This window comes from Natrix helvetica, assembly GCF_964273705.1.
Source record: "Natrix helvetica genome assembly, chromosome: 1".
Lineage (NCBI taxonomy): Eukaryota > Metazoa > Chordata > Lepidosauria > Squamata > Natricidae > Natrix > Natrix helvetica.
Window position 1 is genome coordinate 340,694,782 of NC_138548.1, and position 25,838 is coordinate 340,720,619.

Here is a 25,838-nt window from a genome sequence, read left to right on the forward strand (position 1 = left end):
CTCGCTACCTCCGTCCATCCGCGCATGGCAGCTGCGGCGACGTCATCAAGCCCCTGCCACTTCTGGATGCCTATTGCAGTCGCGAGGAGCGCGCAAAGTACAGCAGAGGCAGGAAGGTTATTGGTGCTTCCGAGAACCCTCCTGCCTCCGCCGGTTGCCCAGCTGGCACCGCCCCGCGCGCGCTCCTCCCCCCCCCTCCTCTTCCTCTTATATATATGAAACTCCCTTGTGGATATTATTATTATATATTATTATTTCATGATGAGAGGTGAGGCTCTGCCTCCCCAGCCTCCAATGACCGCACGTCCCTGGGCTACAGTAAGGAGAGGGGCTGGTCTTCGCCAGTAATCGCCATACCTTGTTTGGAACATGAGTGTAAAATCTTGTTCCCGAAAATGTACACTGGACATCTCCTTGTGAATCTCCTTTACATAAACGTGCACCACCATAGAGTCGTTTCCTTTCTCATAGGAATCATTCTTCACAAATGTCAGGTTCACAATGGGCTCTGGTTCTAGCAAGAAAAAATAAAAGCAATAATGACAAATGGGGCACCTTAAAGAGAAATTTCCAGAGAAATAACCTTGTGATTCAAATTTACATGAGTGGTCGTCTCTGAGGATAGACTGTAGAAGACAGAAGTGGTTAAACCATTGGCCAAGTTTGGGAAACACTGGGCTAAAGTATCTTCATCAAAAGCTATATTCTACATAAATTACGACAAAAATGGTATATAACATGATTCTGGTAGGCATGTCCCAAGAACTATGCAAAGCACTTAACTAAACTCTCCCCTCCTTCCAGAACAGACAATTGTTAAGCCTGCAGGTTAGCAACATAGCACCTGCAGATGCTGATGTATCCACTAGACTCCCCGCAAAGCAACTCCAACTCTTGAAAAGATCCTTGGCCTAGCCCCCTTTCTACCACAGCTTCTGTAACTCCATTCAGCACCATGAACCTTCTACCGACTCATACCCTTGGTCTATAATGTACTATTTCCTCCTCTAATGGGCAGCGTCTCTCTCTCTCTAATAACAGAAAGCATATATCTTTCTTAGTTGGTTGCTCAAGTATTTTAAAATCAAAGTTTAGGAACACCCGAAGGGGTTTAGAACCACTTCTGACCTCCGCTCCTTCCGGCAAAAATTAGAACCACTTCTGACCTCCGCTCCTTCCGGCAAAAATTGAAGACCCACCTGTTCCGATTAGCAGGCCTGGCATAATTACAACTGTCCCTCCTGGCAAATGTATTATATCTGGTTATTTTAGGGGTTTTTTAATTTACTGTATTTATTTTAGGGGTTTAAACTTATATTTATATTAGCTTTGTACAGTTCTTTTAATTGCATTTTAACCTCCTCCATGCCAACTGTCAACTGTACATATTTAACTTTTATTGTATTCTGTTATATTTTGTATGGACTGTACACCGCCCCGAGTCCCTTTCGGGAGAGGGGGCGGTCTAGAAGCATTAAATATAAATAAATATATAAATAAGTTTAATATAAAAGGGTTCAGACATTGCCCAGTTTATTTCCCCAGTTTGCTGAATAAACCACAAATACTCAGATTAATGTAAGAGAAACTTAAAATAAATCACATTTATAGAGAACTTATTCTACTGACTAGCAGCTGCTGAGAGTTTCAGAAAGGCAACTTTCTCAGGTGAAATCTGTCATTACTGGAATTTGAAATTTTTACACAAAACAGGTGCTCTACAATTCCCATTTAACAGCTAACAATTATTCCCATTTTTCAGAATACATATCTAGCTAGTTGTCTGGACACAGAGCTGACATCCATTTAATCCCCCAACTCAGTTTAAACAAAGTTGGGCAATCACGGTGTACCTACATAAACATTCAGGATCTCACTCTTTACTCACCAATACTAACAGCCTCTAAAGCGTCACTGTCCTTGGACCAGACTCTCGTCTCAGGATCTCTGGGTTGCAGAGAGGAGGGGAGGCCCTCCCTAAGGGCAGAGGCAGGGTCTAGTCCCTGAGAAGCTTCAAGGGAGCTGGCTGGTTGAGGGACTCTCTTTTCTGGAGAGGGCCCATGCTGATTGGGCAAGGCATCTGGAGGGGCCGTAGGCTGTTGCATTTCCATGCATACTGATTCCCTCTCCTGATCCTCAATCTGGTAATGTAGGGAGAAAACCACAATCAAATGTAGAAGTAGGATAGAACATTTAAACTGAAATATATCAGCAGATTCCAACATACATACATATGAGAAAAATATTGCTAATAGCAGATAATTGACATCACCCTTAACTGGAGTAAGCATCATGATGCCCTCAGCCACTGTTCACCAATAAATGCCTCAACTTGTACCCCCAAATTTTCTGCTAATTGCCTTTATCTTTGACCTTCTTATGAACTATCTTATTTTGAACCATGGTTTTGGGCATTAGTTCTCTTTTACTCATAAGAGTTTGCTCCACTAGGAAAATAATTTCTGATGAGCAGAAAATGATAAAATCAAAGGAACAGTTGTGTGTTCCCTGCCTTATATTCAGATTCTTGGGCAGGTTATTTATCATCGTTTTGCTTTTTGGGGTGGTTTGGGACCGGCTGGCACCATGAAAGCAGTTATTATGTTAATATGTCTTTCCAATCAACGGCTATATTGTACCATCTCCCTAAGGTTTCAAAACCCCAAACATGCCTACTAGCTACAAAATGCCAAACAAAGATTGTGTAGTAGGGGTAAGGATGCTTTCTTTTGGGAAGGGGGAAGCTGTTATTTAACCTTTAAATGGTAATGCTAAGGACTAAAGAGGAAAAAGCCGCACCAAAAATTAAATTTGATTGAATATTATTTCATTAATTAAACACATGAAATGATTACTCTCTGTGTATTTGTTTGTTTGAGGGAGATGGGCAGTTAATAAATAAATAAATAAAAACAGACAAATAAATATCCTTACTGGTTAGCTGAAAAGGTTGGCAGGATTACAGATTGGGAATGTAAGGAAGGAAAGCCACCACCACCCCCAAACAAAACCCTACCCCCACTCTACCCCCATTCTGGAAGAAAGTAATTGTAAGCCTCTTCAATACTCTCGCCAAGTACTGTGACATCAGCAAGAGTCAGGCACAAATCCAGAGACACTTCACCGGGTATCACCCCTTAAAATTACAAATCAGCATCAATTCCTAAATTGCTGGAAGTTGCATCCAACATTGTGAGATGACATATAAAAGCTTCGGTTGTTCATTCAGGGAGTTGAAATCAAATACCCAGGAATATAGCTTTCCCCTCCCTATTTGTCTGATTTGTTTTCCTTCGATGGAACTATCAAAACCAGATCCATGGCTCTTCCTCTTAAGCAGAGCTGCTGCAGCACAGCAAAGGTTGTATAAGGCCTATCCGGATAAGCAAGATGATAAAACTCCACAGAGCAATTAAACGTGTTGAAGCGAGGAGGCAAGTTTGAAATTCTCTTCAAGATCAAATAGAAAATCTGGGCTACAGTAATTTCCAGTCTATGTTCTCCCCATATAAAAAGAAGTTTTGTTGGCAGAAAGGCTATGAAAAGTTGCCAATAGTATTTCTGCTCTCCAAGTTAAGCAATAACAACAACAACCTAAATCCACTGTCAGATGCTGGTGTGCAGGTTTAGTAAGTATACCAGTTTTTCCTTGCTATAGGAAGCTGTTTCCTCTGACAGCAAGCACTTTCAAGGTCCCTTATTGATGTACGGGAAAGATCAAGGATAAACTTTTGATCTCGACCCTGAGTCAAAAATCAGCCTAACCCACCCCTTGTTTCTTACCTTTAGGTCCAACTGGGCAGCCCCCTCAGCAACCGGGTCAGTCCTTTGATGGTCAGTTATGCCAGATAGGCCAGCGTTCCCCATGCTTCTGCTGTTCCTTTCCTCCTCAGACAAACTGGCTTTGACACACACTGCCTTGGTGCCAGGTCCGGTTGGCAGTCTTGGGTTGATAGGGTTCCTCCCTCCCAGAGTGTTATTTTTCCCCAAAATTCGCTTTGGGTTAGGAGGGTCTCGTTTGCTTCTGATTAGCTCCATAGTACTATCAAGCAGGGGCTCTTCAGACGTTTCCCCAGCAGAAAGGGCCTTCTCTTTGCCGTTCTCTTTACACGCAATCCTCTTTGGATGTTCTCTTGAACGGTCTTTGTGGCGTTTCTGGTGGTGGTGGGGGAATGGGCAATAAATCAAACCCAAGAGGAAATATATTAAATAATCAATAAGTTCCTATCAGACTAAGTTTGTCAGGCTTACAAGAAACATATAAACACCAGCTAATCAGAGAATAACTATAGAGGCCACTGAACCTGAAAGCAAGGCAATGGATCTCTAGAGCAGTCCTACAGAGAGAAGATGGCCCAGGGATGGCTTGACCCAATCTTGCTCTGAACTCCAATCTGAGTTCAAGGCCTCAGGAAAGCATGAAGGAAATATCAGAAATGGGATGAAGCTTACCGAAAGCGAAGCCCAGTTGTGCAATGGGATCTTCTTTGGCAGCACCAACTGTAAGATATTGCCTTTCTTGAACTGGACTTTGGTGCAGGAGCTTTCTATCTCCTCGTAGAATTCACAGCTCCACTGACGGCCATCTGAAGGAGGAGACAGAGCGTAAGATTCTTCTTCCATGGTTAAGGGATAAGGAATATGTACCACACAGTCCTGCACCACTGCAGGGGAGGTCAGCACTTGGCTAGCACTTGACCTGATGGGATGCTACATGAAATCACACTTATTCTGAAATAAATAGGATGGTGCCTTGCTCTCCTTGTGAAATACAAGCTTTCTCCGTTGTGTCATTTTGCATTAGAAAGGAACCTCAGCATAAACACTTCACTGATGTATTACGGCAAACGCTATTTATTTATATTGTAAGGAAGTGAGAGGTTAACTGGAACTTCTAAAGGACAGTAACAATTGAGCCAAATAAATTTTGTTCCTTGAACACTGACAAGTTATTACTTTGTGTGTGCTGAACATGTGTTAATAGCAAAAATAATGAGCACTATGAAGGCTTATTTTTGTGTCTCAACAGCATACTGTTTTAATGAATGAAAAGCTAAGCTTCACAAGAGCCTGCTAAACTGCTAGGTTACATAAAGAAGCTGTTTTGTTCCTCAAAATCAATAGCTATCTGATGGCATATAATCAATCAACTCATATGAATAATTTCCATTTCCCTCTTCTATCACATTAAAAGTTACAAGTTGGCTGCAACTGCAGATTTCAGAGAGCAGATGGAGCCCAAGGGCTTCAGGCCGCTGTTCTAGCCAGCTATCAATATCCCTGGTACATATACAGTGGTACCTCGGTACTCATCCTTAATTGGTTCCAGGAAGCACTATAAGCACCAAAAATGATGAGTACCAAACAAATTTTTCCCACGGGGAATAACCTAGTGCAGTGATGGCGAACTTATGGCACATGTGCCACAGGTGGCACGTGGAGCCATTTGTCAGGGCACGTGAGGCACTGCCCTGTCAGTTGGCCAGCACGCATGTGCGTGCTGGCCAGCTGATTTCATCCTATTTTAAAGCCATTTTTTCGCCCTCCCCAGGCTCCAGAGGCTTTATGGGAGTCTGGGGAGGGTGAAAAGAACCTCCCCCGCCCCACCGGAGGCCCTCCGGAGGCTTCAGGGACCATCCGGAGGCTTCCCTGAAGCCTTCAGAACGCTTAAAACGACCCTCCGAGCAATCCGGAAGTGACTTCCGGTTTGCTCAGAGGGTTGTTTTGAGCGCTCCAAATGCGTCAGGGAAGCCTCCAGAACGCTAAAATGACCCTCCGAGCAATCCGAAAGTGACTTCCGGTTTGCTCGGAGGGTCATTTTAAGCGTTCCGAAGGCTTTAGGGAAGCCTCCAGACGGTCCCTGAAGCCTCTGGGGGGCCTCCGGGGGGGGGCAGGTTCTTTTCACCCTCCCTAGGCTCCTATAAAGCCTCTGGAGCCTGGGGAGGGCGAAAAAAGCATGTAAAAATGGAGGGGGTCACACCTGTTGTGCGCGCATGTGCACTGGGGGGTCGCGCATTGCATTATGGGTGCGGCACGCCTGCACACGATCCCCCTGCCCTCCCCCCACTTGTGGCATGCAAGCCAAAAAAGGTTCGCCATCGCTGACCTAGTAAATCACAAGGCAGCTCACACCAACAAGTTCAAGCTTGTGTGTTGAGTACCAAACAAACAATGAGTACAGGCACAAAATGTTTACGTCAAAATGCGTTGACTACCAAATTCAATGAGTTTCCAAACAGGTGAGTACCAAGGTACCACTGTAGTGCGCAACAATGATTCTAGGCACTCTCCATCTACTTTACACAGAGCTTTGTATAATAAAGAATATTATTCAGAAAAGTTGTAAATGCTCTTTTTCACAACTGCTTATTTTGCATGACGTTTCCTGCTAGCTTTTTCATAACTCATTAATATATAAACTTTAGACATACACTGCAGGAAGAGCTAGACAATGGCCTTTTTATCTCTGGGAGAGTTGGGAATCCCAAGTGTTTTGCATGACCCCACATCAAGTGCTTCTCTGTGATGGGCCCAACCCTCTGGAATGACCTCCCCCCCGACATTAGAACCACTTCTGACCTCCGCTCCTTCCGGCAAAAACTGAAGACCCACCTGTTCCGATTAGCAGGCCTGGCATAATTCAACTGTCCCTCCTGGCAAATGTATTATATCTGGTTATTTTAGGTTTTTTTTAATTTACTGTATCTGTTTTTAGGGGTTTAAATTTATATTTATATTTGCTTTGTACAGTTCTTTTAACTGCATTTTAACCTCCTCCATGTCAACTGTCAACTGTACATATTTAATTTTATTGTATTTTGTTATATTTTGTATGAACTGTACACCGCCCCGAGTCCCTTTTGGGAGAGGGGGCGGTCTAGAAGCATTAAATATTATTATTATTATTATTATTATTATTATTATTATTATTATTATTATTATTATTATTATTATTATTATTATTATTATTATTATTATTATTATTATTATTATTATTATTAAGCTGCTCTCCCATTTTTCCTTCTTTGGGAAAGGGTTTTTCATTTATTTATTACTGCTGGAAATAAACTGAAAAATTTAAACTGAATTTAAAAAGTTATATTTTTTAAAAGAAGAAACTATTTCTTCTTTTCATGCTAATTAAGAACTCTATGAATAAGGAAGGAAAGTCTGCATTAATACCAGGTAACTTGATGACACAATTGGTGTCTGTGAATGACGAATCCACTTCTTCCACTTTTGGGTTCCTGCTGCCCAAATTCAGTTTCACAATAATCTCATCAGCATTCTGCTTCCATTCCAGCTGCAGGTCTAGGAAACAGACAACGTCAATCTCTCATCTGTGAGTGATAAGTTAACAGCTAACTTCCCCAAATAGCAAAAATGGAACACAAAACAGAATCTAGATAGTTAGTGACATGGTACACAAGGTGCATTTTGATCAATAATTAATATTGCCACACAGAATGCTACAATGGGAATTGCATAAACCATCACAGAAAAAAAGTAAAAGCCAATGTTCAATAACAGCACATTAAACCATTTATTGGAATTATTGCAACTCAATGGTCAAGCGACCCTTGTGAACCTTTGCAGCCCATCTCACAGAACAGCTAAAACCTTACTAGATGTCTTTAGAAAATCACTTTCCTAATTTTATCTCATATTTGATTGGCTACTGGTCATGGCCTTAGGTGGCTTTTCTAGGAATCATGGCAATCACAGCAAATACTACCTCCTTTGTGCCAGAGCGCATGACAGGTTTCTAGTCATGTTGACTCTTCCTTTCCAGCCTCCAATGCCCTCCTAACTGGAAGGGACTGCTAGAGGACAACACCAGACAGGACTGTGGGGGTTATAGAAATCATGTATGTGAAACACTTCGAACACTGACCCAAAATACTAAATATTTACTTAGCCATTGGCTCAAATCATGTGAAGATGGAATCTGTCAAGAAAGTGTGGCACCCTGATTCAATCACACCCAAGCTTTGATGCGGAAAAAGACAGAAGATCCCCTTAATAATATCCCATGGGGAATAATCCATGGTTGAGGAAGGACAGGGTTCAGGTTCTCTTGTGGATTCATGTGCCCTGGCCCTTAGCTGGCCTTAGAACATGCTTTCCATAGCTTATGGCAATCAGTAATAGGCTTGTGCCCACCTTAATCAAGCAGGGACAAAGCTTTATGTTTATGATTACAAATCCCCAATTCTTTTCCATGCATCTTTTACAGCTTGCCAGGCTGTTAATCTTCTAGAGATTGTTAGGGAGTTAATCCTTATGTCAGAGAAATAAGATGTTAAGAAAACACATGAAAACAAAATAGGTAGCTTTAGCTTCACTGAGTTATGCATACTTCTGACTTACCATCCACAGATTCCCTGTGCCAATGGGGCTCTACCAGATTCAGGCTAGCAAAAGTCTCTGGTAATCAAACAAATACAGAGGTGTGCTGTTTTGGTACCAACCATGTGAACAAAGGATTTTTCTAACTTTGAAGCAGGGCATTCGTACATTACAATTTACATTTAAACCAGAATACTTTCACAGAACTGTCCATTGCTGCCTCAATAAGGGACTTGCACAGATCAAAAGGGAAGTAAGAAAAGCAACACAGAGAAAAAATTAACAAATCAGACAAGACTTAAAACCAAGGGTGAGGACTCTATGGTCTTCCCACTTGTTATGGACTGAATTTTCTATCGCTCCCAGGATACACGTAGTCCTTGACTTACAACCGATCAAGCTACCTAGACTTGGCTTTGAAGTTCCAAGATTCACTCTCCCCACCATCATGCATTTGCGGCTGATGCAGTGACCTGCAGTCACGTGACCATGTTTTGCAGCAATTTTACTGAAAACCAAAAGTTTTTTCCGGTTTTCAGCAAAACCACAGCACAGGAAACAATGATGTTACCATCACATTCATTTAACGACTGCCGCAAAAAAAAAAGGATGCAAAACCTATGACAGTCATGACATATGACTGTAATGCATAGACTCCATTACAGTCATATGTCAAGGACTACCTGTATGGTTAATGAGGAGCAATGCTAGGAGTTTTAATCCAGCCTTGTGTGGAAGGCCACATCTCTGCCTTAAGGAATGTTCACGTTCGCTAGTTATCTGACCTATGGCAACAAATGTGAGATGTCATGTCACATTATAAAATCAACACCTTAACGAAAGAATTTAACCTTCTCTCCTTCTTAATCACTGCCCAGTTATAACGCATGCACAAAAAGTGTCTGCAACATGATAAAAAGGTACGCTTTGAAACATGTCTCTCTGGGTGGCTGATACAAGCATTATGGAGATCATAGAGCAGGGTTCTTTGGCAGGACTGTAGTCTCTACCAGTAACTCCTGCCTCCTCTGCAATTATTCCACCATCCTGCTAAAAGCTGCAGTTTCATAAAGAGCACAGGCAGTACGGAGCTAGTACAATCACTCACCTGCTTCTTTTATCACATAGCTGTGAAGGAAGACCACAAAGAGCAAAGAGGATGACTGTACATTTAGTCTACCTAGCATATTCTTCCATACTTGCAATGTTTTTAAATAACAACATTCTATTCATAAGAGTAAAGCTTTCTCCCTCACAATGGTTGTACCAATTTAACAGGAATTCAACTTTCATTTAAAAAAAAATCAATCCTACAAGTATAAAATTAAGCTTAAAAAGTTAAACTTTTCACCACTAATTCAGTCATCCTGAATTGTATTCCTCGGCACCTTTTTGCAAACTCCAGATTCAATCCCTTAGCAACACCCACTATCCTGCACAAGGTCCTTATCCATTCTAAACATACCCTTTTTGCCTACTTGAGAGTATCAGTAACATTTTTCCCAAGGCCACAATGATGGTTTGTATACACCTTACTAAGACTTGTCAATCACGGTTACTGAATAAATTACAATTAGCTGGTTTTATACATTATAGGGAAAAAATAAAAATACACTATGACTTAGTGTGCCATAGTGTGGCACTCAAGTCTTTCACTTCAGTTGCAATCACTGAAATCTTATTTTCTTACTCACAACCTTTCACCTCATTGTTCTTATCCTATTTTGTTGTCTACTCAGTATTACCAGGATTAAAATTGATTTCCCCTTTTCCAGCAGAAGGGAAGCAGCAGAAAAAATATCAGAGTTGTAAATTGCAGACTCCAAAGCTAATCTGTAATCTTATCTGATGGACTTTCTCTGCATTGGCTTTACTAGACAGCCCAGAGTTCTAATACTGTGGCAGAAGAAACATTTGTGAATTCATTTCCCATACTATAAATGGCTATCTATAGCTCTATGCCTCTCCTTACTGACCCCCCTTTCCAAACTAAAAATCTCCATCTGCCGTAAAATTTCTTTTATACAGAAAAAAGTATTGTCAAAATCTACTGAGCTAAAGCAAACTACTCCTTGTGGCTAAATGCCCACCCATTCATTCACAACAAGAACCTGGAGCTGCTGGAGCAGAGGATCCTCTGTATTTGTTGCATGTTTTCTGAATGTCCGGAAGTGAGATCCATTAGATGCCACTTATTTTGATGCAATAAATAAATAAATAAATAGTTTAATGCCTGCCTCTTTGTTTCTTGCCTAAAATTGCTCTAAATTGTGCATGTATGTAGCATCCAATACCTTCCTTGGCAGACTTCCTGATCACCTGATTTTGTTTTGAAAAATAAGATTTAATTACAATGAATTAACTGTGACACTAATATGCTGTGACTCTAGCTCAAGCAAAATGTCTATTTCCAATAATGCTTTCTGCCCTTAAAAACATTTTTATGAAATGGTGTGGTGGTGTGCTGCACAGCTTTTTTTGTAAGTGGATCCCTCCCTGACCACTGCCCAAAACAAAATGCAAAAATAAATCAAGATGGAGAACATTCATGTGTAGTGGGGAACAGCCTCACTGGCCCGCTTGTAATCTTTCTTCCAAATTAACTTTCATAGGAAATAGGGGGTTTGTGGGTTGTTGTTGTTTTGACAAATATAGCATCCTTTAGCACCCTCCCTCTGTTTTTACATTTCCATATTCAATTTCACACAACATAAATTAGCTATTCTTTCACACATTTTTTCACCTTTACCCTAATGTAGATGCCCTCCAGATATGCAGGCTTCAATTTTCAGAATTCTCAGTACTAGTTATAACCAGATTGAAAAGTCTGTCTTAAATGGTACTTTTAACAGTGATTTGGGATGATTTCCTTTTTGTTCCAATGCTGCACATTGGCAATGATATGACCAATGTAGTGATTCTTGATCAATCAATTCATGGTAATGCTATGGTATATATTTTTTTCCTAAAATCCAACTTCAGTTTTTGGAGAAAAGGAAACAACATGCTTGGATTTTCCATAACATATCTGGCCTGCTTCAGATCCAGTGCTAAGTCAGGATACTTTTTTTAGCAGTTTATTTAAAAAATGAAAATGGTCTGGTTGGCACATGTGAAGTCATAAATAGGTAACTCATAAATCACCCTAAGGTTAAAGCACATGAATTTCATTGCAACTTTATTTTATAAATGTGCAAAAGTAATAGTGATGGGGCAGTTCAACTCCATCCACTACCAGGATGGCAGAGTCCCAGAACCTTAACCCCAAAACACAGAGCCACTTTCCGGGGTTCGGTTAAATCCAGTTGTTCCCTCATTGCAGGCACAGAAATAACACATCAACAGTAATCCAAAGCTGCTTTTTCAAAAGGCAACTGGACTTCGTTTTTTCCTTGAAGACGTTTCACTTCTCATCCAAAAAGCTGCTTCAGTTCTTGGATGAGAAACAAAATGCCTTCAAGGAAAAAACAATTGCCTTTTGAAAAGCACCTCTGGGACAACCATGACCTGAATGCTTGAGAATCTCCACAAACACCAACAGCGATGCTTAATTTGCCAAGAACAGATGTATAACTGGATTTCATCATCATACTGATGATACCTCAGCTCATGGAGATGCATGAGCTTACCCAGAGGTTTCATGTAGATGTTGAAAAGGATAGGAGAGCGCACCAAAACCTGTGGAACCCCATCCAGCAGAGCTGAGGGCAGGATCTTTCTTCCCCAATCACCACTAACATCAACCCCAGAGAAAGGAGAAGGACCAGCACAATAATGCACTATCAATCCCCAACCCTGGATCCCATCCAGGATATCATGGTCATTTATATCAAAGGCTTCTGAGAAGTTGAGAGTTAAAGCCCATTTCCATTCCATACCCAGTACTAAATCCAGACTAAAAGGAGTCTACCGTATTTATTCGAGTATAACGCGCAAAATTTTATACCCAAAAAGGAAGTCAAAGTTTGGGTACGCGTTATAAACGAGGGCTGGGCTGGGGTGGCAGTGGCGAATTGTAAATTGTAAATTTCCGGACTGCAGCCTTGATCCCGGCCTCAGGTGGCGCTGCGCCGTGCTCAATAGTCGCAACTCAGCTGCCTGCCGCCTTTCCCCTCCTTTGTCTCCCCGCCGCTGCTGCCGACGTTTAAACCAAGGAATCGTCGCTTGTTCTACCTACAGAAGGTCCAGCATAGAAGCGAAGCCGAAAGAGATCCTTGCGAGGCTCTGCAGGCTTCCTCGGAGTAAGGAAGGCAACAGCTCCCCTCACCCCCCAGAAAGCAGCGGGGCTCGTCGCGATGAAAAAGGCAGCCCTGATGCCGAGGAGAGCCTTGCAAGGAGGCGGAAAAGCCCGAAAAGGCACCAAAAGAAGCGGGGGGAGCTTCGGCCGCCTGGTGGGCAGCCATCGAGGCGTTTTCAAAGGCGGCGCCTGGGAGAGATGAGGCGGCACTCCGGCGGTCCTGTTGCCAGGGTTCGGCGGCAGCAGCGGCGCTCCGACTATTGCTGCCGCTGCTGCTGCTGCCGAACGCTGGCAACAGGCATGCACAGGCTGCCCACCAGGCGGGCGAAGCTCCCCCCGCTTCTTTTGGTGCCTTTTCGGGCTTTTCCTTTCCGCCTCCTTGCAAGGCTCTCCTCGGCATCAGGGCTGCCTTTTTCATCGCGACGAGCCCTGCTGCTTTCTGGGGGGTGAGGGGAGCTGTTGCCTTCCTTACTCCGAGGAAGCCTGCAGAGCCTCGCAAGGATCTCTTTCGGCTTCGCTTCTATGCTGGACCTTTAGCCTGCTCTTCCTCTTCTCTATACAGCAATCGCCTACTCATTACAATGCCTCCCGCGAGTTTGGTCTTATTTTGTCTTGACTAGAGCAAAAGCTGGCACGCCTCCGCCCCCTTCCCGCCCCGCCGGCGGCAATAGTCATTACTATTACAATGCTTGGTGTGAAACAAAATTTTATACCGATTTTTAATCGAAAATTAGGGGGTGCGCGTTATACTTTTTTCTGCATTCTTTGAACTTATTGCTTGACTACCATCTCCATCTCCTTCCCTAAAAAGGGAAAAGTTTGAAACTACTGTGTTTCCCTGGAAATAAGACTTGGGTCTTATATTAATTTTTGCTCCAAAAGACGCATTGGGGCTTATTTTCTGGGAAATACAGTGCTAAATGCATCTGTCCAAATAACGATCTTAACTGGGTCTTATTTTTGGGATAGGGCTTATACTATGAGCATCCCAAAAAATCATGCCAGGGCTTATTTTCCAGTTGGTTATTATTTTGGGGGAAACAGGGTAGGAAAAAGTTGTCCAGTGTACTGGGTTCTTGAAGAGAGGTAAAGCAGGTCCCCTGTCAGGCCTGCAGTCATATTCCTTTTTAGGATTTTTGGCCTGCCACACACTCTATTATTTCATTATGCTGTTTCATTAGTGTAGCAATTGGGAGGGGGGACTAGAAAGGAGTAGAATTGTGGAATGTGTTGTTGTCATTCCTTTCTAGAAGCCAAGGTCATCTTTTGTCTCTGCACCTCTGTACCTGACCGGAACCAGCTGGGTGGAGATGCCAGCGTGGCCGAAGAAGACTGGACCATGTGATGGATTTATAGGTGTGGGGATAAGATCATGAACTTTCAACTGGGTGGAATCCCAGGAAGCTTTTAGATTGAAGACAGATGTGCCAACATGTCTGTCTTATTAAATTGGAACTTTAAGGATAGCTCTGCCTTGGACTCTGATTTAATTCTGCATATTTGGAACGCTGACATTCCCCTTAAGAGGCGAAGAAACAAGTCTCCTATCCAAGAAATTCATCACCACTAGAACCTACTCGCGTGATACTCCCTGGGCAGTTTTAATTAGTTAGCCTCCTCTGAAACTCCTCAGGATCCATCAGTGCTGAGGACAGACTGCCTCCCTGAGGTGTGCAATGGTGCTGGAGAAACCCAGGGCAATCAAGGCATAACTGACCATGAGAAAGGGAGACACTAAAGAATTCCCCCAATTCCAGATCATATTGCCATTGCTTGGACAGGAAACCAGATCATACCTGTAATGGGCTCTGGATGACCTGGGATAGGCCCATGGTTGTAATGGCAGTCATGAAGTCTTCAGCTGCCTATGACCACAACCTTCAAGAAAGCAAATTAAAGTCCCCAGAAGTCTAGAGAACTAGCAACAATCTCAACTGAGTCCAGGAGGCCAATTTAATGAACAGGGTGTTCCATCAGGCAACCTGTGGAGCAGCTCCTAAAGCTTTAAGACAATCTTTGATGACAATCAGCACAACTCCTAGCCTCAGCTGATGACATACCTGAAACCCAGTTGGGCACATTTTAGAAAGTGTCAATCTCTCCCTTGCAGCCAGGTCTCAGTAATACATGCCATTAAATTTATAAATGCACGGATACCTATAGCTTAAATCTGTACCTTTCTTTGAGTCACTGCCAGCTGGTTTCTCGCCTTCCTTACTTTCCTGATTGGCCCGATCCTTTTGCTTCTTCTTATTAGTTGCATCATCTACTCCCCGAGCTGTTCTCCTCTGACCAGGGACACTGGCACTGCTGGACATTTTCAGCTGTTTGGAGGAGACAAACAGCCCACCGGGGTCGGTGACAGACTCTGGGTCAGGGGTGTGACGTTTTCTTCCCGAGCCAGCTATCTTGGCGATTCTTTGTGGTCAATCTTTCTGGCAAGGAACAAATGCCTGGAGACATATGGAAGGATTATCAGATTAGTATAGCAAATTTAAAAAGGGAAAAACCCTGAGCTAGTAGAAGCCATACTGTGTTTATTTAAAAAAAAAAAACATAAGCAGTGGATCAAACCCCTGGCCCCATCTACTCCAGCAGTGGAAAGGTCACGACACATGGAAACCCAGTAGTCCCCTAATAAATGGCCTTCAGACACAGTTCCTCTGCCATCAAAACTATTAGCCATTGATCCCCATGAATTTGTCCAACCTTTTTTTTTAAGCCACCCAAGCTGGCAGCCAGCAGCACATCTCATGGTAAGAAAATTCCGAAATTTGTTAGGCATTATCTTAGAAAAAAATCTTCTTTTGGCTGCTTTAATTATTATTCCAGGATTCACTTTCATTGGGTGACTTCTGGTTCTAATGTTTTGGGAAGAGGAGAAATAGCTGCTCCTTGTTGATTTTATTCACACCATGCATAATCTCAGTCACGTCCTCTCTCATTCACCTTCTTCTAGTCTAAAAATCCTCAAATGCCACAACCTTTCTTCATAGGTAAGCTCTTCCAGTTACTTGATCATCTTAGTTGCCCTTCTCTGAGACTACATTCCTTTTGAGGTGAAGCAGCCAAAACTGTACAGAAATGAACAATGTGGTCCATAAGTAGAACAAGCTTTTAACAGAAACCAAAGCATAATGTTTATGCTTGGGTTTTAATACTACTGAGAGGTAGGGGCAATACTCCTTAAGGAAGGCAATATTTTAGGCCTTAGCTTGATTTAAAAATAACTACAAAAGAATAATACTTGTGATGAGAATTATATTGAGAGAATATGAGTACAACCCCCACAAAAGCAGTCTACATAGAAAATCATCTTAAGAGAGAATGCAACAGAACAAATGGGTGCCTCAGCCATCATGAGCCAGTTTGCTGTCATCTGATATCTTTCCATTATAGTATTAAACTCAGAGCAGCTGAATGCAAGTAAGTTTCTATACTGGACATTGTTGCTATGAATGGGAGCAGAAACTGGCTATACACACACACACACACACACACACACACACACACACACACCAGAAAAAGTCTTTGATGTCTATTTATAGCAATCCCCTACTATCCCCCCAATTGTGATAGAATGTATTTAATATGTTAGCTACACCTTAAATATCCACATTACAAATATCTCTGAAACAGTACTCAGAATCTCAGATTGCTCAGGTGGGAAATGCAGGCTTCTTGCTGAGCTCCAGGCAGAAACTTGTCTAGCCCCATTCCTTGTCACCATAGTACAGGTATCCCTTTAGACAGCACAGGAGTCTATTTGTCAAATGTCACTTTCAATTTTAACCTTCACAATTTGTCCAGAACAAAGAGAAAAGAACAGGTTGCCATGTGATGAACCCAAAATCATCTATTTTATTTTCCAGATTTATATTCTGCTAATGTAGCTATTAAGAGCCCTCAAAGATTATTTTCTCCCAATTTTTGCATTCTTTATGCATAATGAACAAAGGGAAAAAAAGACTGGAAATTGCTATTCAAATTCATGCAGTACTTCTCAAGAACCACAAGAAACAAATTATGAATTTCCTACGTGAATAGGGACTGATTTCTGAGTTGTTTCCGAGCTCCCTTAACATAACTGACTAGTTGTCCCTATTAGTATAAACTGACAATGATAATTTTTGAAGTAATCATATGGCACATGCAATCCCAAACTAAGCAAGAAGAAATAATGCACTGGCATATCTATTTAGTGGAATGTTGTGGTTAACATGTCCAAACCATTCCCAAGGACTGTGCGACTAAAGACTAATAGAATGTTTAAGGCAATAGCTACAACACAGGAGGCAGAAAATTTACCCTTGCCTGAACAAAAGGCGGCACTACCAGCAGAAGACAGGGACAAACCACACTTTTTCCAAGAAATATAAGATATAGGAACCAATCAATATTCAAGGGAACCAACAAGAGACATCTGGCTTTTAATTTAAAATATTGATCCAACATATAAATGCAAGCTTAACATCCAGGCCTAACATGGTGTCTTCCCTGCATGTTAGAACTAAACTTCCAGAATTGCCAGCCAATGTATTTTATAGCCTATGACACCTACCTAAACAAAATATGCTGACTTGTGAGCATATCATTTTTGCAAATTAAATCAGAAAAAAAAATTATTAACACTTATGTAACAGGGAGCGCCCATTTTATTTTTAGAATACATTTCCACTTTTCATTTTCCACCATTGAAAAACATTAGACAATAGGAAAATATTATGTTTCCATATACCGATCTGTGAAATCTAAATTATGATATGCAGACAAGTATGTCATCAGAATTCAGGAAATGTTTATGTAACCAGTACAGCCAGATCACTTTCTCCAGTGAGCCAAGTTGCTCGAGAAAGAAGCAAAACATAAATACAAATAGGTTTGCTAATTAAATCATATAAAATAAATTGTAAAAATCTTTGAAAAGGTTTTTTATAGGCCTCAGAAAGTAGATAAGATTTAAGGATTTTTTTTTTAAGATAAGCTATAGGAAGAAGAAATCATTTGTTGTACTTGAAGATAAGATGATAAGTTGCTAAAACTGTTTATACTTGTGTTAAATGAAGTTATTCATATATATATATATATATATATATACACACACACACACACACACACATATATACATATACACATACATACATATATACACACACACATAGTAGTCTCCCTTTATTTATCATCACAAATACAACACACACACACACATATATACATACATACAATATACATATATACATACACATATACACATACATACACACACACATATACATGTTACTACATTTTTTTGTTTTCTTTCTTTCTTTACTGCCCTTTCTATTTTAGTGTTAGTTGTGATTTTAGTGCAATTATTATAAAGGAAGAAGAATGCACCTGGGAGTGAAGCTCAATAGCCTTAATAAATGTTGAAGTTGCCTCACATTAAAACCCTATCTTTAGAACACAGTAATGGACATCATGCCACCTCAAAGAATGACTAACATTTCAGAGGAACACTGTTTTCTCTTTCTCTCTTTTTTTTGTAGCCACGGGGTTCTAAAGCCTCAAATAAAACTTCAGACATAGAAGTAGAGTCTGAGATCTGCAAGATTTAACTTGCCAAACACGTTTCGTCAAAAAGTTGGTGTGGGACAGTCACATCTTCCTTTCACCAACATGAGGCAAAAGAAGGTACCCAATGCTGATTTCTCCATATACTTCAGCATCTTTGGGGGGAGGGGGGGTTGTTGGACTAGAAAACTTCCTACTCTTATTCTGACTGTCATCTCCCCCGGATTAGCATCTAATATACCTACCACCGTACAGCCAAGAAATTAAAAGATGCTTGCTCTTGGGGAGGAAAATAATAATAATTATTATTTATTTGTCAGTGCACAACATATGTACAATGAGATTGGTTGTGCTCCCTCAGCGAACCCCCCCCCCCCAATACAATACAACTCACAATGAAGACAGAAAATCCCTAACCCAATAAATCATGTTAACTAACACCCAGTCCTGTTGCACCAGTGTGAACATGTTACAAGTTGCGCCGGCTCTGCAAGTCCATCGTACTACATAGTTATGATATTATTTCACATTCAGGAGTCTGGCAATGGAAAACTATGGCAAAACTAGACAGTATACTAAAAAAGCAGAGACATCCCCCTGCTAACAAAAGTGTGTATAGCCAAGGCTTTCCCAATTGCAATGTATGGCTGTGAAAGTTGGACTATAAGGAAGGCTGTGCACCAAATAATTGAGGCCTTTGAACTAGGGTGCTGGAGAAGACTCCTGAGAGTCCCTTGGACTGCAAGGCAATGAAACTGATCAGTCTTAGAGGAGATCAACCCTTTAGAAGGCCATATCCTAAAGATGGAACTCAAATACTTTGGCCACCTAATGAGAAGGAAGGACTCCCCGAGAAGAGCCTAATGCTGAGAAAGATAGAAGGCAAAAGAAGAAGGGGACAACACAATGAGGTGGCTAGATGGAGCTTAAATATACTCCAAACGATAGGCTAGGTAGGATAGAATAACAGAGTTGGAAGGGACCTTGAAGGTCTTCTAGTCCAACCCTTGGAGTAACGTTGTCCATGGGGTCGTGATGGGTAGGACAAACTTCGCAACTAGTAATACCACCTACCACAGGGCTCCCTACCCCTTGGCTCATAGATCCCCAAAAGGAACCGTGAGCGCTACTCGTTTTCCTCCCAGGCCCTCCTCCTCCTCCTCCAGCACCTGTCAGGGTTGTCCCGGAAGGAAGGAAGGGAAGACGCCTCTCGCGGGGCCGTTAAAGACTTTCTGGCCGGGATGCGTTATTAAAAAAAAAAAAGGCGGCTCTTCCTCTGCAACTGAGGAGCTATATTGCAACGGGGGACGTTTCTATCACAACGACCATAACGCGAGGTCGCCTCCCGCCATTTGGCGCCGGGGTCCACGAGGGCGAGCGCCGGCATGCAACGAAAGGAGAGGCGGCGGCGAGCGGACGGAGGGGAAGATTACCAGGCCAGCAGCCGCGCGAGGGAGGCTGAGCGTCTTTGAAGCGACAACCGGCAAAGCGAATGCGGAGAAAGGGCTTCTTCCCGCCGGGCCTGCCCCCACCCTCACAGGAGCCCCACAGCCAGCGCCCCTCGTCCCCATAGAAACACCTCCCCGGTTTAAAGGCCCCTCACGGCGGACTCCCAGGTCCCGCCCTCCCCCGCCTCTCATCCCCAAGAGCCCCCCCCTCCTTCGCCGGACCTCTCCCCACCTCCCCTCCCCGACAGTCCCGAGAGGGGAGTCACTCACCGGCCCCCTCCCCCTGCAGGCCCCCCGGCGACTCCCCCGCCCTTCCCCGCGGTTGGTTTGGTTGGCTTTGGTTTCGAAACGAAGTTCCGAACGGGTAAGACGCAGGAGGAGCCAGGCCCGCGCCCCGTGACGTGTTTCCGGAAACCGGTAACAACGCCGCAAAAACCACGTGACGCGAAGGGAGGGAGGGAAGGAGGGAGGCGGGGGCTACCACGGCGCGCGGAGAGAGCTTCCTACCCCCCCTCCCACCCAGTCGAGTAAGGATCACGTGACGCCGGGAATTGTGCTGGCGGTCGGTGGAGAAGCAAAGGGGGGAAAGAACGCCTCCGCCTTCGTGACGTCATAGCGGGCTACCATGGCAACTGTTCTTGTTAGGTTGAGGGCTGGTAATACAAAGCCTTCATTGGCCTCGGGTGCTGTGCAGCAACCGGTCCGACCCGATAACATAATATAATGCGGAATTGAAATTCGATTACCGATTTTCTGTTATGTTGCTATCCGACAGACGGAGGCCATTGTTGTTGTTCTTTTTTTGCAAGCATGTCTTTATTACAGATTACAATTGCAATGTTAAAAAACAAATGCAAGCTAAAAGAAACAAAAATAGTAAAAAAAGATGCAAAGGGGGAAAAGGCAAGAGGTAAAGAATAGGAAAAAGAAAAGAAATAAAAGAATATAGTTATGAAAAGAAATATATAAAGACGTGACAATCTTCACCATAATAGGTAAAAAACCATTTTAGAACTTTTTGCTTCCTCTTAAATGACAACAGATGATCTTCCCGTATCCCATCTCTTACCTATAAACAAATCCATAAAGCATTTCAAGCAACAGTATCAGCAACAGGCCATTAAAGGTTACCACCGGAAATAACAGCATATCCATTTTAATCTTGAGCAAGTAAACTAACTTGCTTCTAACAATATTTATCTTCAGTACATTCAAATAATGTAATACAAACGACAGCCAATATTTTTATAGCCTATAAAGCAGAGAGGGCAAGCCGCTAGAATATAAATGAGAGCAAATCCCACTCCCTACCAACAGTAATGATGTTTGGTTTAGGTAATGAAACATCTGCAAGAAAACAACCAAGCTCAGGGAGCACCAAGGACCCCCCAAGGTAATATAACTTTTGTCCCTTCACATAAGATTATTCAAAGCTTTAACAAGACTCTTGTAATGTAGGAAGTTATCACCCAGCCCTCTCCCAGAAAAATGAAATATCCTAGGAAATATTGATAAGGCAGAATATTATATTTTCCTGGATGTGAAAAAGGGAGAAACACATTTTAAACACAAAGTAAATTCCTGCAGCTTCCTGTCCACCCTTACTTTATCAATGGGCCATTAAGAAGGCCAAGCTAGTCCACTTTACATAATAAAGAGTTCTCCCCTTCAGCTCCAGGGGGATGGGAATGAAGGCAGGATAATATAAGCCTTTACTCAACTGACCACATGGCATCTGAACTCAATCAAACCTGGATTCAAAACTCAGCCTAGAGGGTTGCCCCTGCATGGGCCCATGTGAGTCTGACAACCAATCAGAATACATTTCTTACACAGGAACAGTAAACAGAAAGGTGGGACTGAACAGGTTATAAAAAGCCTAGCAAGCCCCTCCATCTTCCCTTCTCTTCTTCTTCATCAACATTGAAGCATGTGATCACCTTTTCTGTTCAGGGCTCAAGCCATGCGGTCCTGTCCACCATTAAAACCATCTTTCCAAGCAACCTCCATGTCTCCAGTGTCTTTTTCCCCACTTGGAGCCGAACCCAGAAGGACATTTCTTTCATCAGTAAGACCAATACAGGAAAATTATCCAAGTCATTCTCTTGGTGTATAGTCTGTATGTCCCTTTTAATTATTAAACCATCAGCCTATTTCTTTTCTATGTGCAGAGTAATTTTTTTAATCCATATCATTCTTGTAGCTTCTTGTATGTAAATCCAGTTTCAACTAAGCCTCTCACTCATCAGGTGAACATTTTTCCTCTTCCATAATATCTTTTGACACACACACACCTCAGCCAGACATTTATCGGTCGCTTGAATAATCACATCAATCCTTGGGGGTCAATACTGAGCTGAGCTGGATGGAGCAAAACGTATATAACCATGATAGCAAACCGATGGCACAGGTGCCAGAGGTGGCACACAGAGCCCTCTCTGTGGGCACGCACACCGTTGCCAGTTGCTCTTCTGCCCTGAGTGCCCAAACTGGAACCCACGTGCATGCCGGAGCCTCAGAAGCTCAAAGACCAGCTGGCTGTGCACCAGCCACCTGGTCTTCAGTTTCCAGCGCTCCGGCATGCGCAGCTGGTGTTTGAGCTTCCGGACTTCCGGTGTGCGCATGCGCGTTCCAGTTTGGGCACTCGGTGCCGAAAAGGTTCCACATCACTGATATATAACTTTATAGTAGGATGATGGCAGCAAATACTACATGCTTGCCATATCCTCACTTTATCTTATTCAATTGGCACTTTTTCCTCTTCCATGGCTTCATATTATCATCAGCTAATATCCGAGAAAATAGAAGTACTACGTATTCAAATAATCTTGATAGGTTTGAGGGACAGGCTAAAAGTGATGCAATGACATTTAACAGAAGAAAAGGTGACTGCACGGGTGTAGGACGGGAGATACCTGGCATGGTAATGCAGAAAATGTTGATATAGGCTGTGAAAATAACCTTGAGGAACAAGAAGAAGAGACACACCTGAGGCAACAGACAGAGCCCAGAGCAGGAAGGTAATTTGAGAAAGTATTTCACGCTTGATCCTCCCTACTTCTCTTGAATGTAAAGGTAGGAAAGGAAGAGGGGCATTCAAACTTGCAAGATTCTGTTACTATAACTTTATGTTAAAAATATTATTAGCATTCGGGTCCGTAGAGATTCTCAGTCATCCAGGTCATTAAAGGCCAGTTGCCTCCTGAAAAAAACACCTTTGGGAAAACTGTGACCTGGATGACTGAGAATCTCTACAGCCTTTTAGCTACACAATTTGGGATGAACGCCCTTTGAATGGTGTGGGGGTAGGAATGGATTTCCAGAGGGGGGGAAAATTGCAGACCACAGGAACCATTTGCACTACTCAGGTGATCCTGAGGACACAGATAAACCTCTCCAGTGCTTCAATGACCTCTAAAAAGGATGCAAATGACTAACTGCTTGCAAGGAGTATAAATCCTTCCATTCCCCACTGTTCTGACCCCCCTCTTCGTACACCAAAACACTCCAAGACAAGAATACTGCTAGACAATTTATTCACAGTAAATTAACACACTGACTAGACCTTGGCAGCAATCCAGACTTCCAAGATACGACACAGGCACGAGAACGCTTGTCCAGCGTTGGTAGATAAGTTGAACTCTGCAACCAGCCTCCAGGAAAGTCCCTCCTTAAATACTATCTTTAGAGGAGCCTAATTACAACCACCTGGGTCCAGTTATCTTATGTATCTGCGTAGTTGTTCTCGACGTCTATCAGCCCTCCGTTGCCGAGCGTCCAAAACCAACTCCCTTGTCTCCTCCCCACTGCTCCAAGGCATGACGTCAGGAGCACACTCCCTTTGGCTTTCACCACTGCTGCATGCCTCAGGCGCCTCCTAATGCCCAACCAGCTTTTCTGATCCCTGCTCGGAGTCGGAACCCTGTCCAGGGTCCTCCACATCTTCCAGAGCCGACTCAGAAGGCCCCTCATTGTCAGAGTCTGGTTGCAGCTCCAATGGCTCCTGCTGGGCCACAACACCCCACTATCCTGTCAGAGCTGGAGAAGCTTCTTAGATGAGAAGTGAAATGTCTTCAAAGAAAAAAACAACAAAGTCCAGTTGCCTTCTGAAAAAAGCACCTTTGGGATTATTAGCATTCACAATTTTGGTTTCCTGGTCTAACTACCTTGAAGGGTTGAGTCTTGCAATAGTAGTTGGTTGCAAATAAATTAGCCAGCAGTGTGATATATCTGCTTAAAAGACAAGTATAATTTTAGGTAGTATCAACAGAAGTATGAGCCATGGTGGCTCAGTGATTAGAATGGCAGGCTAAATCTGCCAACTGCCAGGAGTTCGATCCTGACTGGCTCAAGGTTGACTCAGCCTTCCATCATTCCTAGATTGGTAAAAAGATGACCCAGTGTGTTGGGAGTCATATGCTAACTCTGTAAACTGCTTAAGAATGCTGCGAACCACTATGAAGCGGTATATAAGTCTTAAGTCCTGTTTAGGAAAGGGTGCGGTCTATAAATTAAAGTATTATTATTATTATTAAGTGCTATTGCTATAATATCTAAATCACAGGATGTGATTTTTCAACTCTGTACTATATTGTTCGGTCTGCCACCTTGCATACTGTAGAAACAGCAAAGAAATGTGTGTAGCTCAAGGTTGAAATGTATGGATTCTTATACTGTACCTGTTGATTTCTGGGTGTTTATTAAGGGAGGATGTATTTAGGACTACGTTTGCATCCAATAATTTGTTACAATAACATTTTAATTCAACCCAAATCCAAGACTGCAAGAAAATTCCTTGAGAATTCCTGGCATTCTGACAGACCAGAGATTAACAGATACAGAGAGATAACCCAGGCTACAACAGGAAGAACCAACACAATGGGCAAGAACCATGTAAGACAGGGTTGTCAAACTCAATTTCATTGAGGGCTGCATCAGGGTTGTGTTTGACCTTGTTGCTGGAGTGGGCGTGGCCAGGGTGGGTGTGGCCAGCTTGATGTCACTCATGTGGGGGGCGCCTGTGGCGGCCTGAGTGCTCCGCTAGAGAAAGTGAGCTCCCGAGCTCCGTTTTTGGCCCCGATGGTGAAAATGAGCTCCTAAGCTCCGTTTTTGGCTCCAATGGCCTCCTGCAACCCTCTGCCAGCAAAAACAGAGCTCAGGAGGGCTCCGTATGTGAGCTCCATTTTTGCTGGCCGAAGTACCACGGGACAGTCCTTCACTGTTCCCAGGGCAGCCCCGCAGGCCAGATTTAAGCACTCCATGGACTGGATCCAGCCCCCAGGTCTTGAGTTTGACACCCCTGAACTAAGATGAAACCATTCAAACCACCTAGCTCACCATGGCTCATACTTCTGGCCTAATCAGAAACAGACACACACACACACCCAACTGCCATATATAAAATGCCAGCAAACTCTCTTGTATCAGAGCACTGACAGTGTCACTCGGCTTGATCACGAAACATTTGCAGGAAGAAAATCAAGCTCAATAAACACCAGGATCCCAACACTTGAGTCCTGTGTCCAGTTCTGGATGGCACACTTTAAGAAGGAGTCAGAGAAATTGGAACAGGATCAGAGAAAGGCAACAAGATGATCCTGGGATTAGAAAATAAATCCTGTGAAAAGAGATTGAAGGAGGTTGTTCTGTTTAGCCTTGGGAAAAAGACAACTGAGTGGAGGACACAATTGCATTCTTCAAATACTGGAAATAATGTGACACAGAAGGTCGCCATGACCTGTTCTTCACTGTAGAGTGTAGGATATAAAATAAAGGATTTCCATCACAGGGAGACAGATCCTGATTGAATGTTAGGAAAACAAATATCTTTAACACTAGCAGCAATTACTCAAGGTAGTGGTGAGGGGGCTCCCTTACATCTGATGCTTTTAGTAGGAAGCAGTGCAGCCATCTGTCAGGGATGGTGTGATTTGGATTCAACCTGGTAAGAGGTTGAACTCTGTGGCTTAAGTGTCCTCTTCTAACCCTGTGATTCTGTTAGTATCTGCTTAACTTGATGGCTTGGGCGAGGCAGATAGCTTAACTCTCAATATAAGTCCCTCCCAGGTCCCTTTGAAGGTCCTGATTATTTAGATTTCTCTCTTATGGTGATGTTGGAAGAAATGTCCTTCTGGGTTCGGCTCCAAGTGGGGAAAAAGACACTGGAGACATGGAGGCTGCTTGGAAAGATGGTTTTAATGGTGGACAGGACCACATGGCCCGAGTCCTGAACAGAAAAGATGATCACATGC

At 42.9% G+C, this 25,838-nt stretch overlaps 1 protein-coding gene across 6 annotated transcripts in view; it reads right to left on the reverse strand.

The window, feature by feature from the left end:
- Positions 1–19,880, reverse strand: part of USP19 (ubiquitin specific peptidase 19) — a 52,713-nt gene extending 32,833 nt beyond the window's left edge. For 4 of the 6 annotated variants that reach the window (XM_081949814.1, XM_081949813.1, XM_081949810.1 and 1 more), the window contains exons 1-7: positions 19,573–19,688; positions 14,763–15,039; positions 7,183–7,311; positions 4,453–4,586; positions 3,784–4,155; positions 1,889–2,141; positions 358–514 (exon numbers count right to left, since the gene is read on the reverse strand). In XM_081949814.1, the coding sequence (XP_081805940.1) occupies positions 358–514; positions 1,889–2,141; positions 3,784–4,155; positions 4,453–4,586; positions 7,183–7,311; positions 14,763–14,904 (1,187 nt within the window). In that variant the 5' untranslated portion in view covers positions 14,905–15,039; positions 19,573–19,688. Of the gene's footprint in view, positions 1–357; positions 515–1,888; positions 2,142–3,783; positions 4,156–4,452; positions 4,587–7,182; positions 7,312–14,762; positions 15,040–19,228; positions 19,249–19,572; positions 19,689–19,857 lie in introns of those variants that run through there. The other 2 variants (XM_081949812.1, XM_081949811.1) reach the window with 2 other exon arrangements.
- Positions 19,881–25,838: the final 5,958 nt, after the last annotated feature.